Source organism: Arachis hypogaea, chromosome 12 (genome assembly GCF_003086295.3).
Source record: "Arachis hypogaea cultivar Tifrunner chromosome 12, arahy.Tifrunner.gnm2.J5K5, whole genome shotgun sequence".
NCBI lineage: Eukaryota > Viridiplantae > Streptophyta > Magnoliopsida > Fabales > Fabaceae > Arachis > Arachis hypogaea.
This window is the reverse complement of record NC_092047.1, coordinates 73903893-73924681: the sequence shown is the minus strand read 5'-3', so window position 1 is coordinate 73924681 and position 20789 is coordinate 73903893. Positions and strand designations below refer to the sequence as shown.

The window sequence follows — 20789 nt, the reverse complement described above, 5'->3', positions numbered from 1 at the left end:
ATATATAACTCATGCCTCATGTATTTTACTACTTCTTTTCTTTTTCTTTTGATTTTTTAGGCTCAGTGAGCAATACATGAGATATCTTTCAAAATAAGTATAAAATATCAAAATAAATAACTAAACTAGAAAGCAATAAAAGACTACTAATGATCATGCAAAGGACTTAAAGTAAATAACAGAAAATAGGAATTAATAAAATAAGAATGGAAAAGGGAAATAGAATGAAAGGAAGCTAAACCACCTCAGTCATCTTGGTGGCCATCTCCCTCCTCAGGCTGTGCTCCTCTGTGAAGATGATTCACCTCCCTTTGGTGCCATTGATGATAATATAAACAAAGGGCTCGCTCTGCAACACCAAACTTAAATGTTTGCTTGTCCCTAAGCAAAGAAAAAATGAAAACGGGGAGGGACATAAAAAGCACACGGATGAGTAAAAACAACCATAATATGCAAAGGAAGATAAGAGTGATACAAGGAAAAAACTGAATGCGAGGGCTCGGCGCTAAACGCCCAAGTCCACGTTTAGTGCCAAGTAAACGGAAATCTTTCACCAAATTGTGCCATCTTGGGCGCTTAGCGCCTGAGTATTCAAGCCAATTCCTCTCCAGAGTGTTCTGTTTTCCCTTCTGATTCCTCTTGTTCCTGTTCCAAACACTTTTTATGACCACAAACATAAATAAACCAAGAAAAACTATGAATAAATATTATAATTAAATAAAAATAAAAATGAACACAAAATCAAAGGATACTAAGGATTGGGTTGCCTCCCAATAAGCACTTCTTTAACGTCATTAGCTTGACACTTGATTGTCGAATTTTCTTCCTCTTCTTCCAGTTGATTAAAAGAAATAACTTCAAAGGAAGAGAGGAGAAAATTAGTGCCCCCAGACTTGAATTCCTCCTAAGAAGTTTTCTTTTATTGTTATTAGCTTGATTCACCTTACTTGTTGGGGTAGGGGTTGGATTGTTTTTTGCTGACCTTCTCTATTTCATGGATATTGTCTTTTGTTTCTTGATCATAATTTCCTTTTCAGTGCTTTTCTTGATTGCCTTCACCTCTCTGATTTCAAGACTTTGGTGTTGTGTGATGGGTGGAATGTACCCTTCATCAAGAACTTCTTGAATTGGTAGTTCAATGAACTCATCCTTTATGCCACTCTCTGCTTCATTGGAGTATAAATTTCCATAACTGTTTTTCTCCCTTACAACCTCCTTCTTCATTAGAATTTCACTTGATACATGGGCCTCTTGATCTTGCTCTTACACTTCTAACTCCTCCCTTGTCGCCTCAAGTTGACCTTCATTGTTCGTGCTCAGTACTATTCCACTCTTCAAGCTCACGGTCTTTCTCTCAGCAAGAGATTGTGTCATCTTAATCATTTGCACTTCTAGATTTCTTGTTCTGGACTCTTGAATGAAGATGTTGACATCTTGAGAGAATTGTTCTATGATTAGCTCTAGAGATGAAGGTTTAGAAGGATTTTGTGGATATGTGGATGCTGTGGTGAGAGTGAATTAGGAGGTATGAAAGGAGTTTTATGGGTTATGAAATAGATTTTGTGAATTTTAATAGAGTTGTGCTAAGGCAAGCTCATGTGGTGAAGATTTTTTATATGAGTAAGCAGGGGGGTGAGTTTGGAAATTTTTGCAAAATTTTATCTATTGTTTGCTATAGTTTTTGGTAGAAAAGATCAAAAGACGATGGTTCTTGGTACGAATAAGGAGGTGACGGGTCCTGATATGAACAAAAAGATAATGGTTCTTGATATGGATAGAGAGGTGGTGGTTCTTGGTGTGAATATAGAGAGAGTGGTTCTTGATAGATAGGATATGAGATATTGAAGTCTCTTTACTCTTGACCTTGCCAACCAAAATCCGAGTATTTCCTCCATCCACAAGAATATGAACACTTCTTGGGTGTGAGTAGTAACCCATGTGATTTCTCTCCATTATTTTTTCTCAACACTAAACACCAAACAAAATTAAATGCATCATGTGATAAATAGAAAAGCAAAGAAAAAAGAACAGAAAGAATTTTATATTTTTTTAAAAAAATAAAATAAAAAATAAAGATAATAAAAAAACAAAAATAAAATAACATATAAAGAAAAACAAAAATAAAAAAAATAAAATAAGGAAAATAAACTGTATAATTAGAAAAATAAAACAATTAATAAGCAAAAAGGATTATAAAATTCGAACTCAATAAATAAAATAACTAGGAAGAATAAGAACAGACACACACATAACAACGGCGTATCACTCATCAGCCTCGTCTCCGCGCCTCTGCTAGCAACTGTGCCTCGTCTCCCCGCCGCCAGTCGTTGTTCGCTACCTCTGTCTCCTCTGTCTGTGTTGAAGATACCATATTAGTTCCGTCGTGGTTCGCTTCTGCTTCTACGTGTCATGCCTCTTCTATTTCTAGTTCTCTTCTTCTGGCCTTGTTTGACTCCGCCTCTTGCTTCAATGGTGTTTTGTGTTGCATTTTATTTTATTTTATTTTTTAGTTATTGTACATGAATCTGTTTGTTTTCTCTTTTAGTGATCTTTATTTTTATTAATCTTTTAGAATTATAAATTAATCTTCAAATTTGGGACAACTCATAGTTGAAATTGCGAGAAAGTGTATTGGGAGATCCTTCGCTGAATTAGGGTTTAAGGGGGGTTTTCAAGTTTGGGACAACTCATGATCAAAAGTGTATTTTCCAGGTTGGATTGGGTTGTTTAATTAAAAATTACAAGGTATGTACATTAACAAGGCTGCGTAAAATACAGTGACCAACTCAGTAGCATTCTCGTCGGAGATGTGCTCAGAAACACACTTATCAAATTTTAAGTTTTTTTAAGAATTATTTTGTCAATAACAAAAATCAGATACTATTTTATTAGCGCCAAAATTTTTTGGTACCAATTTAATAATTACCTCTAAAAAGAAATGATAAGCATTAAAATCTAAAAATAAATATTATATATATATATATATATATATATATATATATATATATATATATATATAAAAGGATGAAATATTTCTTTAACTTAAAGTTGGTGTCAGCCCCGTCCTCGCAATCGTACAGCTTGGTTTGGTAAAGCTTTTTGAAGAAGTTCTTGTGCTTTTTAAAAGTTCAAGTTTTTTTTTTGTGTTTGGTAAATCCAAAAGACCATGTGCTTGTACTTACAGCTTTTAAAATATTAGGATACTTTTGAAAGTACCTAAGATAGAATTTTTCAAAGTCAACTTGTATTTTTTAAAATTTAAAAGTATAATATAACATCATATGTTAACTAATTTTCAAATTTAATGTTTATATTTATGTCTATTATAGTATTTTTAAATTTTTAAAAGTTATTTTACCAAACGCAATTGTTGTTGCTTGTGTTTATTGAAAGTTATTTTTAATTTAATTTACTAAATATAAATTCTATAATTTTTAAAAACCATCTTTTAAAAATTAACTTTTATAAACTATTTTTGAAAAATAAAAGCTTTACCAAACTAAGGCTTAGGCCCAGTTTGGGTAACCAACTTAATTAAGCTCCTTTTGATAAAATAACTGAAACAATAAATGACTCTGTTAAAAGTAACTTATAAATAAGTTATTTTGTGTTTGGATTTTTAACTCTAGAAGTACTTATTTTATAGAAATGTGATGAAAAGTAGAAGTATTATGAGAGAAGTCATTTTTTTAACTTCTCTATAAGCTCCAAAATAGCTTCTTAGAAAGTTACAATTTGGTTTTGAAAATTGCACCAGACATTAATACTACTACTTTTCATAAGTCAAAAGTTAAAAAAAGTTACTTCTAAAGTTTCCCAAACGGGCCCTTAGTTTGGTAAAGCTTTTATTTTTCAAAAGTAGCTTATAAAAGTTAATTTTTAAAAGTTGTAACATTTATGTTTAGTAAATCAAATTAAAAATAGCTTTTAATAAACACAAACAACATTAATTGCATTTGATAAAATAGCTTTTAAAATTTAAAAATACTATAATAAATATAAATGTAAGCATTCAATTTAAAAATTAATTAATATATAAAGTTATATTAGATTTTTAAAAACACAATCCAACTTTAAAAAGTTCTATTGTAAGTACTTTTAATAGTACTCCAATCTTTTAAAAACTGCTGCACATAGATCGGATAATATCCGCATATCTGCGGTAATTATCCGTATCCAATCCAAATTTTGCGGATATTATCCGATCTGCAGAACCATCGGATCGGATCAAATCCGATCCGCACTATGGTAGGATCGGATTGCGGATTCAGCAGTGATATCCGCGGATCCGATCCGCAAATCCGCATATCTGCACATCACATATAAATAGCATAGTTTAAGAAAGTAAACCTTAATGTGATATGAATTTTAATGTGTTATTTTATGAATTTTATGATATTTTGTTTTTAATTTTTTATGTTGTACTTTAACTTAGAATAATTAAACTTAAATCTTGTGTTATTATTTTGTTTTTGTTATTCAAAAGAACTATTATTGATAATATTTTAAGAATAAATAGGCTTAATCAGATAAAAAATGAATTTTTTGGATATTTTTTTGTAAAAACAGCCCAATAAAATCTTAAAATAATTTTTTTTAAATTATGCAGATATATCCGATATCCGATATCCGATCCACAAGTATGCAGATCGGATCGAATCCAACTTAAAAAAATACAGATATCGTATTTTATCCGATCCGATAATTACAGTGCAGATCAAAAAAAATTTTAGGATATATCCGATCCGATTCGATATGTGTGCAGCCTTAAAAACTGCAAACACAAAGCATAGTCTTTTACTCAACCAAAAACTTTGTCAAACCAAGCCTAAGCCATACTCAGCTAGCTTCGTTCTTCCACGGCAGACGTAAAAGCTAAAAGCCGTAATCCCAGTATACACCTCTCGCTTTCTCTCAGACTCTCGGTCGCATGCTCACATCTGTTATTGAAACAGTTATTTTATTTCCCCTTAGTTTTGAATCTTTCTTCTTTTATACTCTCAGCTTGAGTTCGTTGTGCCTGCTAGCTACGCTTCCACAGGAAGCTTCATTTCTCCATTGTTTTGTGGCTTTTCCAACTTCGATGGCTTCTGCAAAGCGATTCATCTAGAATTCCTACGGGTACAATTTCGAATTCATTATAATTCTTACTCTTCTCTTCGCACTCATTCTTGTGTAGTTCTGTATTCGAATTTTATTGAAGGATGTGACAATTATGCAAAAAGGTTCTCGCAATGAAAATGCTTTATTTATTTATTTAGTGACTAAGAAAAAGAGAAAATAAAATGGAAGGTTGAATGTTCTTAATTCTGCATTCAGTTTCTGATCTTTCCGAAGTAAATTATTTGCTTCTTTTTTTTTTTTTTTGTCTTGTTTATGCTGCAGGAGCTGTCGAGTGATAGATACACTTTCTTAGTTGAACATAAGCATTTGATTAAGATTTTACCCACTCTTTGCATATTTAGGGTTTTGAAATCTTAGTAGACTCGTGGGGTTTTTCTCTGCCTGTTTTGATTGTTTAGTTTCGTTTTGTTCAGGCGTTAGCCCCTTTTTATACAAAAAGAGAAGCAGATATGGATAATTCCCAAGGCCAGCCGCTCCCTCCAGGGGTTAATTCTTGGCCTAACTATTCATCGAACGTGCCTCAAAAAGTTATTTCGCAACCTGTTCCAGGAACTCAGTACCATTCAAGCTATTCTGGACCACAGTATCAGTTTCCTCTCAATGTTCCAGTTACATCTGATAATAACTTCCAAGAAGGATCCCTCCCCCAATATGGTGTTGTCACCGGTCAAGTCCTTACCTCAGAGGTCCCTCCTTTGGCCAAACAAAATAAGTTTTCAAACCCTGTTGCTGGAGGATATCAGATTGTTGAGATTGCTCCTTCATTAGTATCACAAGAATCCGGGTTTGCACAGAAAGTTGGTGATGTCATGGTAGATGTCTCTAATGTGTCTGCCACATGCTCCAATGTACAAATACAATTAAGCAGTGCCAGTGACATAGATGCTACTGCTCAGGATGCTATCTTACGAGAACAAGTATGTATCTCGACTCTTGTATTCAATTTTTCTTGTATTCTTCACATTTTTATTTAGTTGTTCTCAGTATTTTGGATTTTATCTTTGCTGTTAGGAAATTGCAACCCAAAATATCATAAGGAGCCAAAGGTATGGACTGTTTTCTCTTGAGTGATATACTTTCTTGATTCTGAAATATGTATTACTTGTTAAATACTCTGTTCTGTTCAAAATAAATGTTTTAAAACAAAAAACACACAGACTGACTAAGGAAAACAAACAAAAAAAATCTTCGTAATAATAGAATACTTATTCTAAAAGAGAGAAAGAGTATTTTAGGAATCTAAAATCACAAAGTTAAATATATTTATTATGTTGATGTAGAGAGGGAAAAATTGAGACTTCACCTGCCAAAGATAATTTGGACATATTCTCAGAACGCCGTGATCCCAATGCTTTGAAGGTGCGTGATAAACACATGATTTGAAATAATTTTATCCCTTTCAATATAATGAAATGAGTTCCATTTTTCGATTCATTAATTTTGTACTTTCCTTTTTACTAAACAGGAACATCTACTGAAGATGGCCACAGAGCACAGGGCTGAAATAGCTGTTAAGCGTGGGAAAGCTTCACATCCAGAAGAAGGTCTGTAGTTTAGTTACTTTAACCAAATATCATCTTATAACCTTTTTTTGTCTTGTACATTTTCTCATGCTCAATGATATATGTTGTTACGTTAATGGTTGATGTCGTTGGTGGAGTGATTATATTACTCTATTCTTACCTTTTCCATTCTCTTTAACTTGCTTTCTTTGTATATTGCTGTCTATTGTTGATTTGTTTCAGCATTTGTGACTGATGATACTGAAGGTTATGAGACTTTTATTTTCTTTTGTGGTGATTTTTGGATATGTTTACTCGCTATGGATGCCTTTTCGTTTGCAGTTTATTTACTGACTCTGCCATTTTGAATAGTCATATGATTTTAATATACTTGTCTATCAAATAAAGATGACAGTAAGGCTTTCTTGATACATATGTTGCAAAATCCGAGAAGGCTGTTTGGAGCGCTTTCACTTGTATACTTCTGTATTATTGGTGTAGTTTGGAGACAATTATGTAGTTTATTGTTGCTTGTTGGCTTCGTCCTTGTGGTATTAGTTGTTTACTGTATGTAGAGTCTAGAGAGGTTTTGTTTCTGAGAAATACTGATTCTTGTGAACTTCTTACTTCAGGCAAAAGGAAAACAAAGATTGCTAGTTAATGGATAAAAAATATGTTCTGATGAGATAAAAAGGGCAAACAAAAACCCAATTGAAAGAACTTTATGAGAAAGTTGCTTGGGTACTTTACACCTAGTGGTGGTATATATACGGGGAATAAATACATGTCATACTCTCATAACGGTTTCTATTCCGTAATTGTCTAATGTTGCCAATGGCACACATATTTATCATATAGCAGTTAGTTACTCGAATCGTATTTACCAGTTTTTCTCAAGATGAAGTTTACTAAGCGTTAAGCTTGTTATAAGCAAGCACTTAATAAGAAAAAGATGGAAAGAGATCTGCAAAAAAGATGGCTTGCAATAAAACTCATGGATGTTGGAGATGTCAGATTGGATACACCATAGAATTGAAGTGCTTAATAACAAGCACAAACTAGGTGAAGCAACTATGTATGACAGTGGCAGCATTGCTTGTATACTTGTATAGGCATCCAGTTGCACTAGATATATTTATTAGATATTAGACACATGTTTTCAGGAAAAAGGTAATTAAGAACTAGCTGTTGATTCTAATGTTCACCATGCTACATGTACTAGTGGCATGGTAGTTATACAATAGTCACAGGCATTATTTCATAAATGGTCCACAATGGGTTTGTCCGTTTGTCTAACCAATTAATCCGTCTGTCCTTGATCCTTGATTAGTCATGGGTTTGATTCTTTGATTTTCCTACTTATTTGTATGTGCTTGTTGATTCATGGGGCTTGCCCTGATCTTGGATTGGAGTGACTTTTTCTCGTCATCCTCTTTTTTATTAACATTTACCGATGATCCAAAATATCCTAACACTACACCGCAACTGTTCTAAAATTTTATTATATCTATGACGAACCCATATGCTTTCGTTGAAATCAATTTGGCTTTACTTTTATCAGGTAATTCAGAAATAGGTAATGGATATGGTGTACCTGGTGGAGGTGCCTATTATGATGCTCCCAAGCTTAATGCAACTGCAGGTATCATACATTTAATTTCGGAATTAGTTGAGTCATGCTGCATCACCCATTCACCCTTAGTTGGTTCTTGAATTCTGGAGCAGGTTATTCTGAATTAAAAGCTGATGGAGGTTCTGAGCAGAAACATGCAGCTAGAGAATTGCCTGAATACCTCAAGCAGAAGTTGAGAGCTAGGGGTATTCTTAAAGATGATACACATACTGAAGATAATGTAAGAATATTGATTTCATTTTATCTTTGTTACGATGAAACATTGCCCCTTCTCTTTTTTTAACTTGTTTCCATGGATTTCTGTTTTCGTTTTTTGTTTTGTTTCTTTTTGTTTCTCTCCTTTTTTTTTTGTTTGGGGCCATTATAGTAAAGTTTATTTTGCTGCAATCGTAATTTAGAATTCAATTTTCACTAATGTTCTTGGGTATTTTATGGTACATTATTTTCTGTCTGTTACTCTGTTCTGACAGACTGCCTGTTCTCAAATTTCAGAAAGTTACATCAGCTAAACCCATGGAGAATGAAAAGTTGCCCCCTGGATGGGTATGTATCATGCATAAGTTACTATAAATGTATACCTTTCATATAAATTTCTGCATATGATTTTTAACGTGGTTGATCTCCTTATTTTCATGGGACTTCCATAAATGAGATCCGGGATTTGATATGAGAAGAAAAAATTGGAATGATTCTTAGGTGATCATATCTAATGCATATTAGTAATCACTATAAGTTATATGTTCAGAAAATATTAGAAGAGTTAGCAATTCATAAGGGCTGCGAAAATCCTGGTACTTAGTATATGAATTACAGAACAATATAGCCAATATACCTATCTTATGTTTGAAAGATGGCTAGTTAGATGCCTTTCACTCTGATAATGTAATAACCTTTGTTTATAGATAGAGAAGTTCATGACTAGGTGTCTGGGTCTAAAGATATATAATTAATCACTTTCATTCTAAGCTCAAATGATTAGCAGACTTCCATCACTTATTTTTTTGTTCAGATCTGAATCACTTATTTTCATTTAGGTTTATATTTTCCATCGATTTCTAACTATTATTTAATACTACATTTTCCTTGTAGGTGGAGGCAAAAGATCCAGGAAGTGGTGCATGTTATTATTATAATGAAACCACTGGGAAGAGTCAATGGGAAAAACCCCATGAAGCAGCATTAAGTTTGCAATCGTCATCATCTTTACGTCTTCCAGAGAATTGGATAGAGGCATTGGATGAAACATCAGGTTCAGCAAAATATCACTTATTTGTGTTTGATCTTTCTATGGTTTTTACTATTATGTATTTCTAACTTCAAAAGGAGTTTGTGCCATGTAGTTGTTGGCAAGGAAGAAGTCTGACAAATGTTATATTTTTTTAGTAGTTTTGTTAGAGTTCATGCCTCCAAGATTTGTCAAAGCTTTTGGTTGCTTTTTTATTTTTTATTTTATTTTTTATATAGGACATTCTACAATAGTTATCATTATAAATCTCTGCTCCAGATTTGAGTGCCAATGCATTAATGTTGCAATTGCCTATGCCACTGTGAGCTGTTTGGTGAAGGACACAACAGCTGCAAATAAACACCATGCTTTAGCAACTTTTACTCCTTAGCACTTTAAAAACATCAAAAGTTAGTTAGGAAAAGATGCATGACAGATGTAGCATCCTTTCAATTCCTAATGCATTCTTGCTAGAATAGAATCTCATTCTTCCTTGATAGTTGATAAACCTTTTGGCAGTATATGTTCTGTCTAAGGTTAAGTGCTTTATTTGGACAGCGGTACTTGACAATATTAAGACCAATGATATATTGCCTAGCCACATAAGGCTTGATTTAGTTGTCTTATTCACCATTCATCATTAGAAGCCATTTAAAAAGTCACGTGTGTGTGTTATTTATGTTTGGTCCCATTTTATGAATCATAAAAGTCATTACATTTAATTCCTCCTTTATGTTGAAGGCCATAGGTATTACTACAATACAAAAACTCATGTCTCACAATGGGAGCGCCCTAATTCAAAACTGGAAGCTATGTCATATCACTCAGACTTGCACGCTGATGGCGGGGATGGCCAATCATCTAATTTTCCAAAATGCATGGCATGCGGTGGTTGGGGAGTTGGCCTTGTGCAGTCATGGGGTTACTGCAAACACTGCACTAGGTATAGCAATTACTCTTGCTTGTTTACGGCTTTATTTTCGGGATTTCTTCAAAGAATGCTTTTGCTGTTGAAATGTATACCTTATTACCTTGCTATGGCTTAATGATTTTGTTTTTAACTTTGTTTATTCTGAATATACATAGATTTACATTAGCCGTTGTATCTTAAAACAAGTAGAATGTGATATCACACATTTATATCAATATTGTGACCCGGTTTTGTATGGGGTCTCAACTTCTTATCTTGCAACGGGGTTATTCAGTGATAGCAATAAATGATTTTTCTCTAATGCTTTCTTGTTTTGGCCTTTTCTTGAAATGAACAAATGCAGAGTTCTGAATCTTCCACAATGTCAGTATCTGAATAATCAGCAAAGTAGTGCTGCGCACCCCAGTGAAACTTCTGATCATAAGGCTAGCAAACAGAGGTATATTTTATCTTTGTAAACATCCATAGTGCTGCCTCTCACAACTGAATTTGTTGTTTCTGTACCTGTTACATGATATCACTCAGATTGTCTCTTTGTCTACGTTGTAGTCTCTATTGAAAATTTTATGTGCTTGGATTTTAATCTGGTGTGAGAAGTATACGTTTTATTCTATAGTTCTCTTATGTCTGGGAAAATAGTGTGTAGAATAACAATTGTGGAATCTGCATTCCTGTTGAAAAGAGTTGGTGAAGATGAAGAAGCAGTTATCTTTTGAAGAGAAGCGCATAATGTCTGTTAAGTTCTCATCAGAGACAGAGGATAATGCAGATAACCAACTGCAGTCTGTGAAATGAAAATTGGACTGCAGTTACTCTGTATCTAAGTAATTTGAACTATTGGTTGAACTGCTATGCCACAAAATGATGAAAATCGAGTTATTTATTATTTCTTTATTTTTGTTTAAGATATGGCTTTGGATTTTATTATGGGTTTTCACAAAGCCATAATGGATATATCGATCTCAATTTCCCTCCAGGTCCAGTTGGAAACCTCCTTTTGATAAAGGAGGTAAAAAAGGGGGCAAGAAGCGTGCCTATGCAGAGGATGATGAGTTAGATCCCATGGATCCAAGCTCCTATTCGGATGCTCCTCGTGGTGGATGGTATGCTTTCCTTTTGAAATAAAAAAAAAAAATTAATCCCTTTTAAAATCCTGTTGCTGTTTGAATGGTTGTTTTATTGTTTATAAACTTTGTTTTTAGTTAGAAAAGCATGATTGATGAATTTGATTTTAATTTATGATCAATTTCAGGGTTGTTGGTTTGAAAGGTGTGCAGCCACGAGCAGCTGACACAACAGCAACTGTATGTACCTTCTTATTTGCTTCCTTTTCCTCCAAGCTCTTTTGCTCCTTGCTTCTTCTTTAGTTGCTTTTCTTATCTGTTCATTTGATATCTATTCAATTTTAGGCATTTTCAATAAAAAAGGTTTTCTTGAACCTGGTATCCTTGGATGTCTTAATACTCTAAACACCATTTTGTTTATTGGTCTGTTATTTTAAAGCTGGCCAAACTTATGGATTGTGGGTAAAATATTATGCCTAGAATTGGTGGATGAGGTGGTTGCATTTGATAAACAAAACTACCTCAAGTGTTGATATCAAGTGGAAGTGTTGCTCAGTGATGCCTGCATGAAGGAACAGAGGAAATGCATAGTGAAAGATACATACCAATCATAATTGTGATTGTAATTATAGGTTCAGCTTTGTTTGTGACCTTGGCCAAGACGCAAATTCAATTACAAATGTCTTTCGTGGTTTATTTCAGGGTCCTCTCTTTCAACAACGACCTTATCCATCTCCTGGAGCTGTTTTACGGAAGAATGCTGAAATTGCTTCCCAGAAAAAGAAACCAGCTTCTCATTTTACTCCCATATCCAAGAGGGGTGATGGGAGTGATGGGCTTGGTGATGCAGACTAAGACTCTCTTATCGACATTTGCTTTGTGCCAAGTGTATCAGCATCAGATCTGTTTCTCTAACAACTGAATTATCTAATGATGCCTTTCATTTGGCATAACCAGCTGTGTTTCCGTGCTATGCGCTTTTATTGCATATATCAAGGAAACTGGCATCAATGCTTTTGGCAAATGACTGCAGAAGCTATCTTTACAGTGCAAAATTGGAGTCAATATACTTGAAGTAGTATGACAAGTGAAGGTGAAACTTGCAGTTGAGCTTGACAGCAGTTGCCGGCAGAAACTACAGAACCTTAAATGATTTTTGCATCAAGGAAAGTTTCCGCAGAACCTGAGGATTAGAAAAGAACGGAAGTTCTGTCCGTTCCTGCATTTTGTACGCTTGTTTTTTCATGCAGAGCTTTTACAGTTGGGCCACTGTGCAATAACTGTAATCAATTTTAATTGTGGATTTGGAGGATTTTATTATGCCAGAAGAGTTTGTTTCTTTTTGGCATTTTTGAAATATATGTATACCCATGTATATGGATTGTAATTATTTGGTGGTGGTTCGTCTTGATTTAGTTTTCTAATCTAGGAGCAAAATCTCCCACATCACAATACGAAAAAGCATGTTATAAACTCTCCCTAGCTGCTGTTCCCTGTTATATCCGTTCCAGATTATTCCTCAAGCAACCTTAAAAATATACACGAAATGTCCCCACAGTACCGTATTATTAATCTAGTATTCCAAAGACGTTAATGATTATGAGTATAGGGGAAATTTGAGGGAGAAATATTTATGGAGTAAAAGTTAATCAGGTAAAAACTTATCCACTGTTGTTGAATTACTGTTAAACTCTAAGAAATAAAATTTACGAAGAGGTTCTGGTATGGCACTGTACGGAGCGGGACGTGATGTTTCAGTTTGTTTTGACCATGAAGATATAAATTAAAAGAGAAAGTATAGGGAGCCAATGGAATATTTGTACAATGTGTACAATGAAGGTTTAGGGATGTCTGATTCAGTATTAGAGATATAACCATTAGTGTTACCTTTTCCCATCAGCTGAAATTTTTGGGATGTATCATGACATGTTATCAGAGCTCTAGATCCGAAAAGCCAAGAGTTCGATCCTTGGTGAGCTCTAGATCCGAAAAGCCAAGAGTTCGATTCTTGGTGAACCCCAAGGAATAAGATTTACGAAAGACCTGGGTTTCCGCAGGTGTAAAATTTAGTTTAGCTGAGATGAAGGCGAGCTAAGCTGATTTATTGCTAGGCTTTTTCCTGTTTTTCCTTTTTGGTTATCATTTCCTGGCTTAGTTTGATTGTTCTATGAAGAAAGGATCCAAATTAGGCTGACGAAAATTGTTTTTATTAAGTGGCCTAATTTTTTAGAATGAGTTTAAGTAATAATTCCTGTAAAAAAGAAATAGTAATAATTTGTTATGTGAAATTATTATATATTTTATGTTGTTATGTGAAATTATTATATATTTTATGATAAATTAAGAGTAATGAATCCAAAAATTTTAAATTGTGAGAGTAAATATGTAATATATAAAAATAATAAAAAAAATTGTATAAATATATTAAAATATATAAAAATAAATAATATGGAAATATTAAATATTAAATAATTATTTATTTATTTATTATCAATATTGATATATTAATAAGTAATAATGTAGTTATTAAGTTAACTTTTTATAAATTAAATAATAATAATAATAATAATAATAATAATAATAATAATAATAATAATAAAAAAGTTGAGTAAAAAAAAACTCAAGGATATATATAAACTTTAACTAAATAAATTCATTAATTTATAATGGTATAGTAATGTTTTGTTTTTTGTTAAATCGACTTAATATTTATTTTTATCTTATACTTTTAGATATAAATTAGAGTTTAATTTTGATGTATTGATGGTAAAATATTTTATACAATTATTTAATTGTCAGTTAGTTTGGATGATCATTCATATAATCAACGTAAAAAATAGTTATTTTTTATGACATGATATTACGTAATTAGATGCACATGTAAATTTATTTGTATCAAAATTTAATTTTAAAAATGAATATATATATATATATATATATATATATATATATAAAATAAAAAAATTAGCTAATTTGTACTTTAAAAAAATATATTAAGAGAACAATAACAAAATATTTTTAAAATTTTTAATATATTTAATATATTAAAAATTAAAAAAAATAATCTTTCAATAATTTTTTGTCAAACCTTCCTTTTTTTTGGTGTTTTTAAAAGTACCCTTATGGCATAGGTTAGCAAAATTTTTAAAATATTTTGACAAAAAATTTAATAAATAATTTTTTAATATGAAAATAAATACAATTTTTCAGTGAGGATATATATATATATATATATTTAAAATATTAGTAGGAACACATATCCCAGTTTTTAAGGTAAATTCATCATGTGAATTAAGTTAACAATATTAGTTAAAACTATGTAAAATAAGCCTTTCTAGAATAAAAAATATTGTGTGTTATATTACTTTAGCTTATAGGAGCATAAAACTTAAGAAATAAAAATCCACAAAATAACAAAGTTTGAGAAAATTAAATAAAGGATGAATATTATAATATATATAACAGAATTTATATTAATATAGTTTATTTCAATTTCGAAATACACAATACCATAATATTGGTTATAGAGAAAAAGAAAGACTTAGAGGTCCTCACCACGCTATTAAATATAAGAATTTGTTTAACATTGATTTGTTTAATGTTTCGCAACCAAGGCTAATTTGGTCTTTTCCCAGTCACTAGCGGACAAATTAATATCAGGCTAAGTATCTATCTATTAATATATAATAGGAGAGTAGTAGTAGGTTAATTGTTTGACACGTGCAGCTGTTTACATTCGACAAGTGGTATATCTCATTAAGTGACATATGGCACTAAATTTCTACTGCCTATTTTGTGAGTAAACAACTAGTATATAACCCGTGCGGACCATTTGATGATTCAAACATAAAATCTGATATTTACTTTTTTCATAATAATCATTTTTCTTATTTCAAACTGATAAAATAATTTAGTGTAAGCAACGGATATACCAAAAATTTCTTTATTCCATCAGGAGACATATAATTATTGGATGAAGTCATCAAGTAATTAAAAAAATATATTTATATATGAAATAAAGTTTACACAATAAAATTTTAAACTAATTTAAGTTAATAAATTAAATTCTACGATGTGTTTTATTTAAATTTTGTGTTTTTTATTTTAAATCCACAAAATGCACAAGTTGATTGTTTTGTTAACAAAAAATCATATGGTTGTTACGTGATATTTGACAATTAATTAATTAACATCGAATAATTTAATATTTTATTTTATTATTTGTTTTTAAATCTTACAAAATAAAATTGATTAGATTACGTAAGCACAAAAAAATATACTAAAACATTACGATATAACAAATTATATAATTGGAGACTAAATTAAATTAATAAAACTAATATCCTCTCCATTAGTAATTAATATTAAATTTAAGAGCAAGACTTTTAAGGTGCACCAACCAATGAGAAAGAGTCATTTAAAGTCTACCAACCAATCAGAAGACATTTAGGTGCAATTAAAAAAACAGTATGTTTCTTTCCCAAAAAAGAGTATGAGTAATTCAAATTCTCAATGCCAAAACCATTTTTGCCCCAAAATAAGCTAAACCCGATTTATCTAAACTTGGTGTGCTGCAGCTACTGTTTGGTATCCAGTTCAACAGTGAAAAGAGGAGGGCTAAAGTATTAATCAATTATCATAGTAAGTATTTCACATATTAAAAATCTCAGACCTTGGCTAAGTTTAATTGTAAATTGCAATGTGCTCTCCTTATTCAGTTAACCAACGCTTGTTTAAATGACAATGTATTTGTTGTGTGATAAGGTGAGTATTAAAGTGCTGATTAACACATGTTGGCGCTGAAAAATTTTCATCCTTTGGATATTACTTCTAAAGTGCCCAGCCTAAAGCTTCATCCAGCATGAACAGACCAAGAAAATGGAGCATCTATATTGAAAGCTCTTTCTGCAGTTATGCTTTCAACCCAAGGGTATTCTATTATATGCTTTGTGATTTAGTTTATTGTAGTAGACAATGTTGTACCATATGGTTATCTATTCTTCATTTTGATATTAGAAAAACTTTTTTGTTTGTTAATTGATGCCTTTGCCTGGGATATTTCTCTCAAACAATTTTGAACTTTAGTTTCAAAAGAACCATACTTTGCAATTAATGGTTACTTCTTTCGTAACTGCAGAATGCTTTGTGGTGTGTAAATGATGTGGTATATTTATATGCTTACATTGTTTTATATTCTGTCTATAAGAAACAAAGAATATTATGGCATGTATTTATTCTAGAAATGTGTTTCTTCATCTGATTTCAGATATAAATTTAAAACCAATTATGAAGATTGGGTCAAATCCATCAAACCCGAATTAGGCCATGATGTTTTTGAGTGTGTTATTGGTGTTATTGCTGCTATTAATAGCTTAATGCTACTCATAATAATATAAAAACCTTGTATAAAGTCTGGACTGAGATGCGAGCTGCATTTCAAAGTCTACTAAATGTACTATAAAATGTGTATTTATTCTTTATTTATATCCATTGTGCTCTGTATTTAGTGTTATCAATATTGAAGGTTATAGTGATGTTAATGTTAATTCTATCATAGGAGACAGAAAATAAAATAATGTAGTAAGCAGTTCTTGTTATTTAATTTTTTGAATAAGTGGAATGACTTGTCATGGAATTTCATTATTTATGCCAAAATTACTTAGATCACTGATTTTTACAACGAAATGACCAAAAAATTTTGGCAAGTCTACTTTCCATCCCATCCAATTAAACACATCCTGATTTTGGTTAGTTGTCCATCAAGATGATGGAATACTCGTTATTCCTTCTGTAGCAAACTGTCCATTTAAGCTTAATACAAAGTAAGGGTTGTCTTCTGAGTTTCATGTCAGAACTTCTGCATTGTCGAGCATTGCTAGCGTGTCTGGATGTTGTCAAGTAATTTAATATTTTTAGGTGCTAGAGGTGATATTGTTCCTTTTCTCAGTTACATTCGTTCTGAAACGTTGCTTGAGCTGCTTGCTAACTTTTATACTGTTTGTTGCAGGTTACAGTTCCATTAGGTTCTCATAATGGTGGTTGTGTTTCTGTTTCATTCATCTCATTCCATAGGGCTGATAAATTTCTACTTGATACGGTGTTGGATATGTATTGCACTCTTCAAGAGCAAGTTAGTGTTGCCTCCTATTCTTTGCCATTACTAGATACCAATGGCAACATTGAAACTTCTGAGCTTCTAGAGGAGAAGGTTTGTTCTATCTTGCTACTTTAAGAGCAGCAGCTTGCATTATATGTGCAAGGTGGATAATATGACATAAGCTGATAAAAGGCGTATTCTTCAGGGAAATGCAGCCTTTAAAGGAAGCCAGTGGAATAAGGCACTCAATTACTACACTAAGGCTATCAAACTGAATGGCATGAATGCGACTTACTACTGTAACCGAGCGGTTGCTTACTTAAAGTTAGCCTGGTATGAGGTTTCTCCTAGTTGCCGATTGGTATTTTGTCCATTTCTTTCTTTAAACGGTTTCACATGAAATTATGCAGTTTTCAGCAAGCATAAGAAGACTGCAATAATGCAATTTTGATTGATAAGAATGTGAGAAGATAAGCATGTTACAGTAGCATTTTTTATAAATCTTGTTTTCTAATATGTGATTTGTAATTGGTTTCTAAACTTTGATAACCTATTTAAAGTGTTACAGTACCCTCTAATATGTTGAGAACTGCCGGTAACATCCTGTTACCTAATGCACATCTGTCTTTTGCAATTGCCAGAGAAGTTCAAATGGACTTGATTTCATTGCTTATATTCTTTTTCTTGATAATGATCATAATGTTCATTTCCATATTTCGATAGTTTCCTGGGATCTTTGAGGTTATGAAATTGCTTGTATTCTTTTTCTTGTTAATGCACGTTTGTTGGGCTGTGCGTTAACAATCTTAATATTTATACATCTATAAAAAGTATCCGTTTTGTCAAGTGTAGCTCATTTTATATTTTCTGCAGAATGTGAAGGCGTATCTAAGATGTGGAGCTGCTAAAGAATCACTACTACGCTACCAGGTAAATTCTGTTATATCAAATTAAGATTTAAGTGATACATGCCTGAGTTAGTTACTTAAATATCATAAATGTGTCTAAAGGTTGCATAATTAAATAGTCTACACTGGAGCAAAAGGAGTACCTATTTGATGCGATGATTTCGCTTCGGCAAAATTAACACGGAGTTAAGCAACTTTCTTGTTGTAAGATGCCCTCTTCAACAAATATTCCTAAAAACTTCTTTGAATACGACATTGTCTGTCTCTGTTCGGTTATTAGCATCATGGCACAATAGTATCTTCAGTCCTTGCCTATTTGTTACTCTAGATGCTGCGACATAAAGCTGGCCGTGAGTAAAAACAGGCTTTTTGAGTAATAAACTAACCTTTGACAATGATTGTCCTTGGCTCTTATTTATAGTCATTGCGTAAGACACCATTATAAGAAACTGTCTTCGTTGGAACTTGAATGGAATTCGATGATCTGATGGGCTTAGAGTCTTCCTAGGAATAAACACCTTATGACCTTTGTTCTTCCCAACCTTGCTACATGCTTCAATGATGTGTTTTCCAAGCCTAGTGACAACCAAGTGGGTACCATTGCACAATCCTGCATAATGGTCTATATTCCTCAGTAACATTATAGGGGTTCGAACCTTTAATTTCAACTCATGATTTGGAACTCCTGAACATCTGATTGTGTTTAGGAATTCTGGTGTGTGTATGGATGCCAATAAGTCATTGTTGGATTCTGTTGGGCATGCCTTGTCTGAGCTGTAATATGTTTGTGCTTCAGTAGGGTTTAAGCTCATCATGTAGTTGTTTATCTCATCAACTATTTTCAATGTTGGTGCTAGTATTGCTCTATCTTCAATATGTTCATCAATATTTTTCAATAGTTCTGGATATGTTACTGATGAGCGGATAATTTATACGCTTTTTGGCATTGTTTTTACATAGTTTTCAGTATGATTTAGTTAGTTTTTAGTATATTTTTATTAGTTTTTAAATAAAAATCATATTTCTGGACTTTACTATGAGTTTGTGTGTTTTTCTGTAATTTTAGGTATTTTCTGGCTGAAATTGAGGGACTTGAGCAAAAATCAGATTCAAAGGTTGAAGAAGGACTGCAGATGCTGTTGGATTCTGACCTCCTTGCACTCAAAGTGGATTTTCTGGAGCTACAGAACTCCAAATGGCGCACTCTCAATTGCGTTGGAAAGTAGACATCCAGGGCTTTCCAGAAATATATAATAGTCCATACTTTGACCGAGTTTAGACGATACAAACTGGCATTCAACGCCAGTTCCATGCTGCATTCTGGAGTTAAACGCCAGAAACAGGTTGCAAAGTGGAGTTAAACGCCAGAAACAGGTTACAAACTGGCGTTCAACTCCAAAAGAAGCCTCTACACGTGTAAAGTCAATGCTCAGCCCAAGCACACACCAAGTGGGCCCCGGAAGTAGATTTCTGCATCATTTACTTATTTTTGTAAACCCTAGTAACTAGTTTAGCATAAATAGGACTTTTTAATATTGTATTTAGATCTTTGGATATCTTTGGATTGTCTTTTGATCCTTTGATCACGTTTGGGGGCTGGCCATTCGGCCATGCCTGAACCTTCATCACTTACGTATTTTCAACGGTAGAGTTTCTACACACCATAGATTAAGGTGTGGAGCTCTGCTGTTCCTCATGAATTAATACAAAGTACTATCGTTTTTCTATTCAATTTAAGCTTATTCCGATTCTAAGATATTCATTTGCACCTCAATATGAATGTGATGATTGTGACAGTCATCATCATTCCCAACTATGAACGCGTGCCTGACAACCACTTCCGTTCTACCTTAGATTGAATGAGTATCTCTGGGATTCCTTAATCAGAATCTTCGTGGTATAAGTTAGAATCCATGGACGGCCATTCTTGAGATCCAGAAAGTCTAAACCTTGTCTGTGGTATTCCGAGTAGGATCTGGGAAGGGATGGCTGCGACGAGCTTCAAACTCGCGAGTGTTGGGCGTAGTGACAGACGCAAAAGGATCAATGGATCCTATTCCAGTATGATCGAGAACCGACAGATGATTAGCCATGCAGTGACAGTGCATTGGACCATTTTCACTGAGAGGACAGAATGTAGCCATTGACAACGGTGATGCATAACATACAGCTTGCCATAGAGAGGAGTATGAATGATTGGTTGAAGACAATAGGAAAGCAGAGGTTCAGGAGGAACGAACGCATCTCTATACGCTTATCTGAAATTCTCACCAATGAATTACATAAGTATCACTATCTTTATTTT

At 32.8% G+C, this 20789-nt stretch overlaps 2 protein-coding genes across 5 annotated transcripts; both read left to right on the top strand.

Moving 5' to 3' along the window:
- The first annotated feature begins 4799 nt into the window (after nt 1-4799).
- LOC112727530 (uncharacterized) lies at nt 4800-12869 on the top strand. Of its 3 annotated transcripts, none has more exons than XM_025777313.3 (15): nt 4800-4893; nt 5005-5121; nt 5538-6041; nt 6136-6170; nt 6405-6483; nt 6590-6668; nt 8188-8268; nt 8352-8479; nt 8752-8802; nt 9349-9508; nt 10226-10427; nt 10759-10854; nt 11393-11518; nt 11668-11719; nt 12182-12869. In XM_025777313.3, the coding sequence occupies exons 3-15, from the start codon at nt 5574-5576 to the stop codon at nt 12332-12334; spliced, it is 1710 nt and encodes a 569-aa protein (XP_025633098.1). In that variant the 5' UTR covers nt 4800-4893; nt 5005-5121; nt 5538-5573; the 3' UTR covers nt 12335-12869. The 3 variants fall into 3 exon arrangements, with proteins under 3 accessions (XP_025633098.1, XP_072065484.1, XP_025633097.1); XM_072209383.1 differs by having other exon boundaries at nt 11960-12869; XM_025777312.3 differs by having other exon boundaries at nt 4891-5121.
- Nucleotides 12870-15971: 3102 nt separating this feature from the next.
- On the top strand, nt 15972-20216 carry LOC112727529 (outer envelope protein 64, mitochondrial). 2 transcript variants are annotated; one of them, XM_072209381.1, is made up of 6 exons: nt 15972-16120; nt 16244-16409; nt 17487-17687; nt 17782-17909; nt 18450-18506; nt 19551-20216. In XM_072209381.1, coding segments are annotated over exons 2-5 (399 nt in total). In that variant the 5' UTR covers nt 15972-16120; nt 16244-16340; the 3' UTR covers nt 18451-18506; nt 19551-20216. The 2 variants fall into 2 exon arrangements, with proteins under 2 accessions (XP_072065482.1, XP_072065483.1); XM_072209382.1 differs by lacking the exon at nt 15972-16120 and having other exon boundaries at nt 16207-16409.
- Nucleotides 20217-20789: the final 573 nt, after the last annotated feature.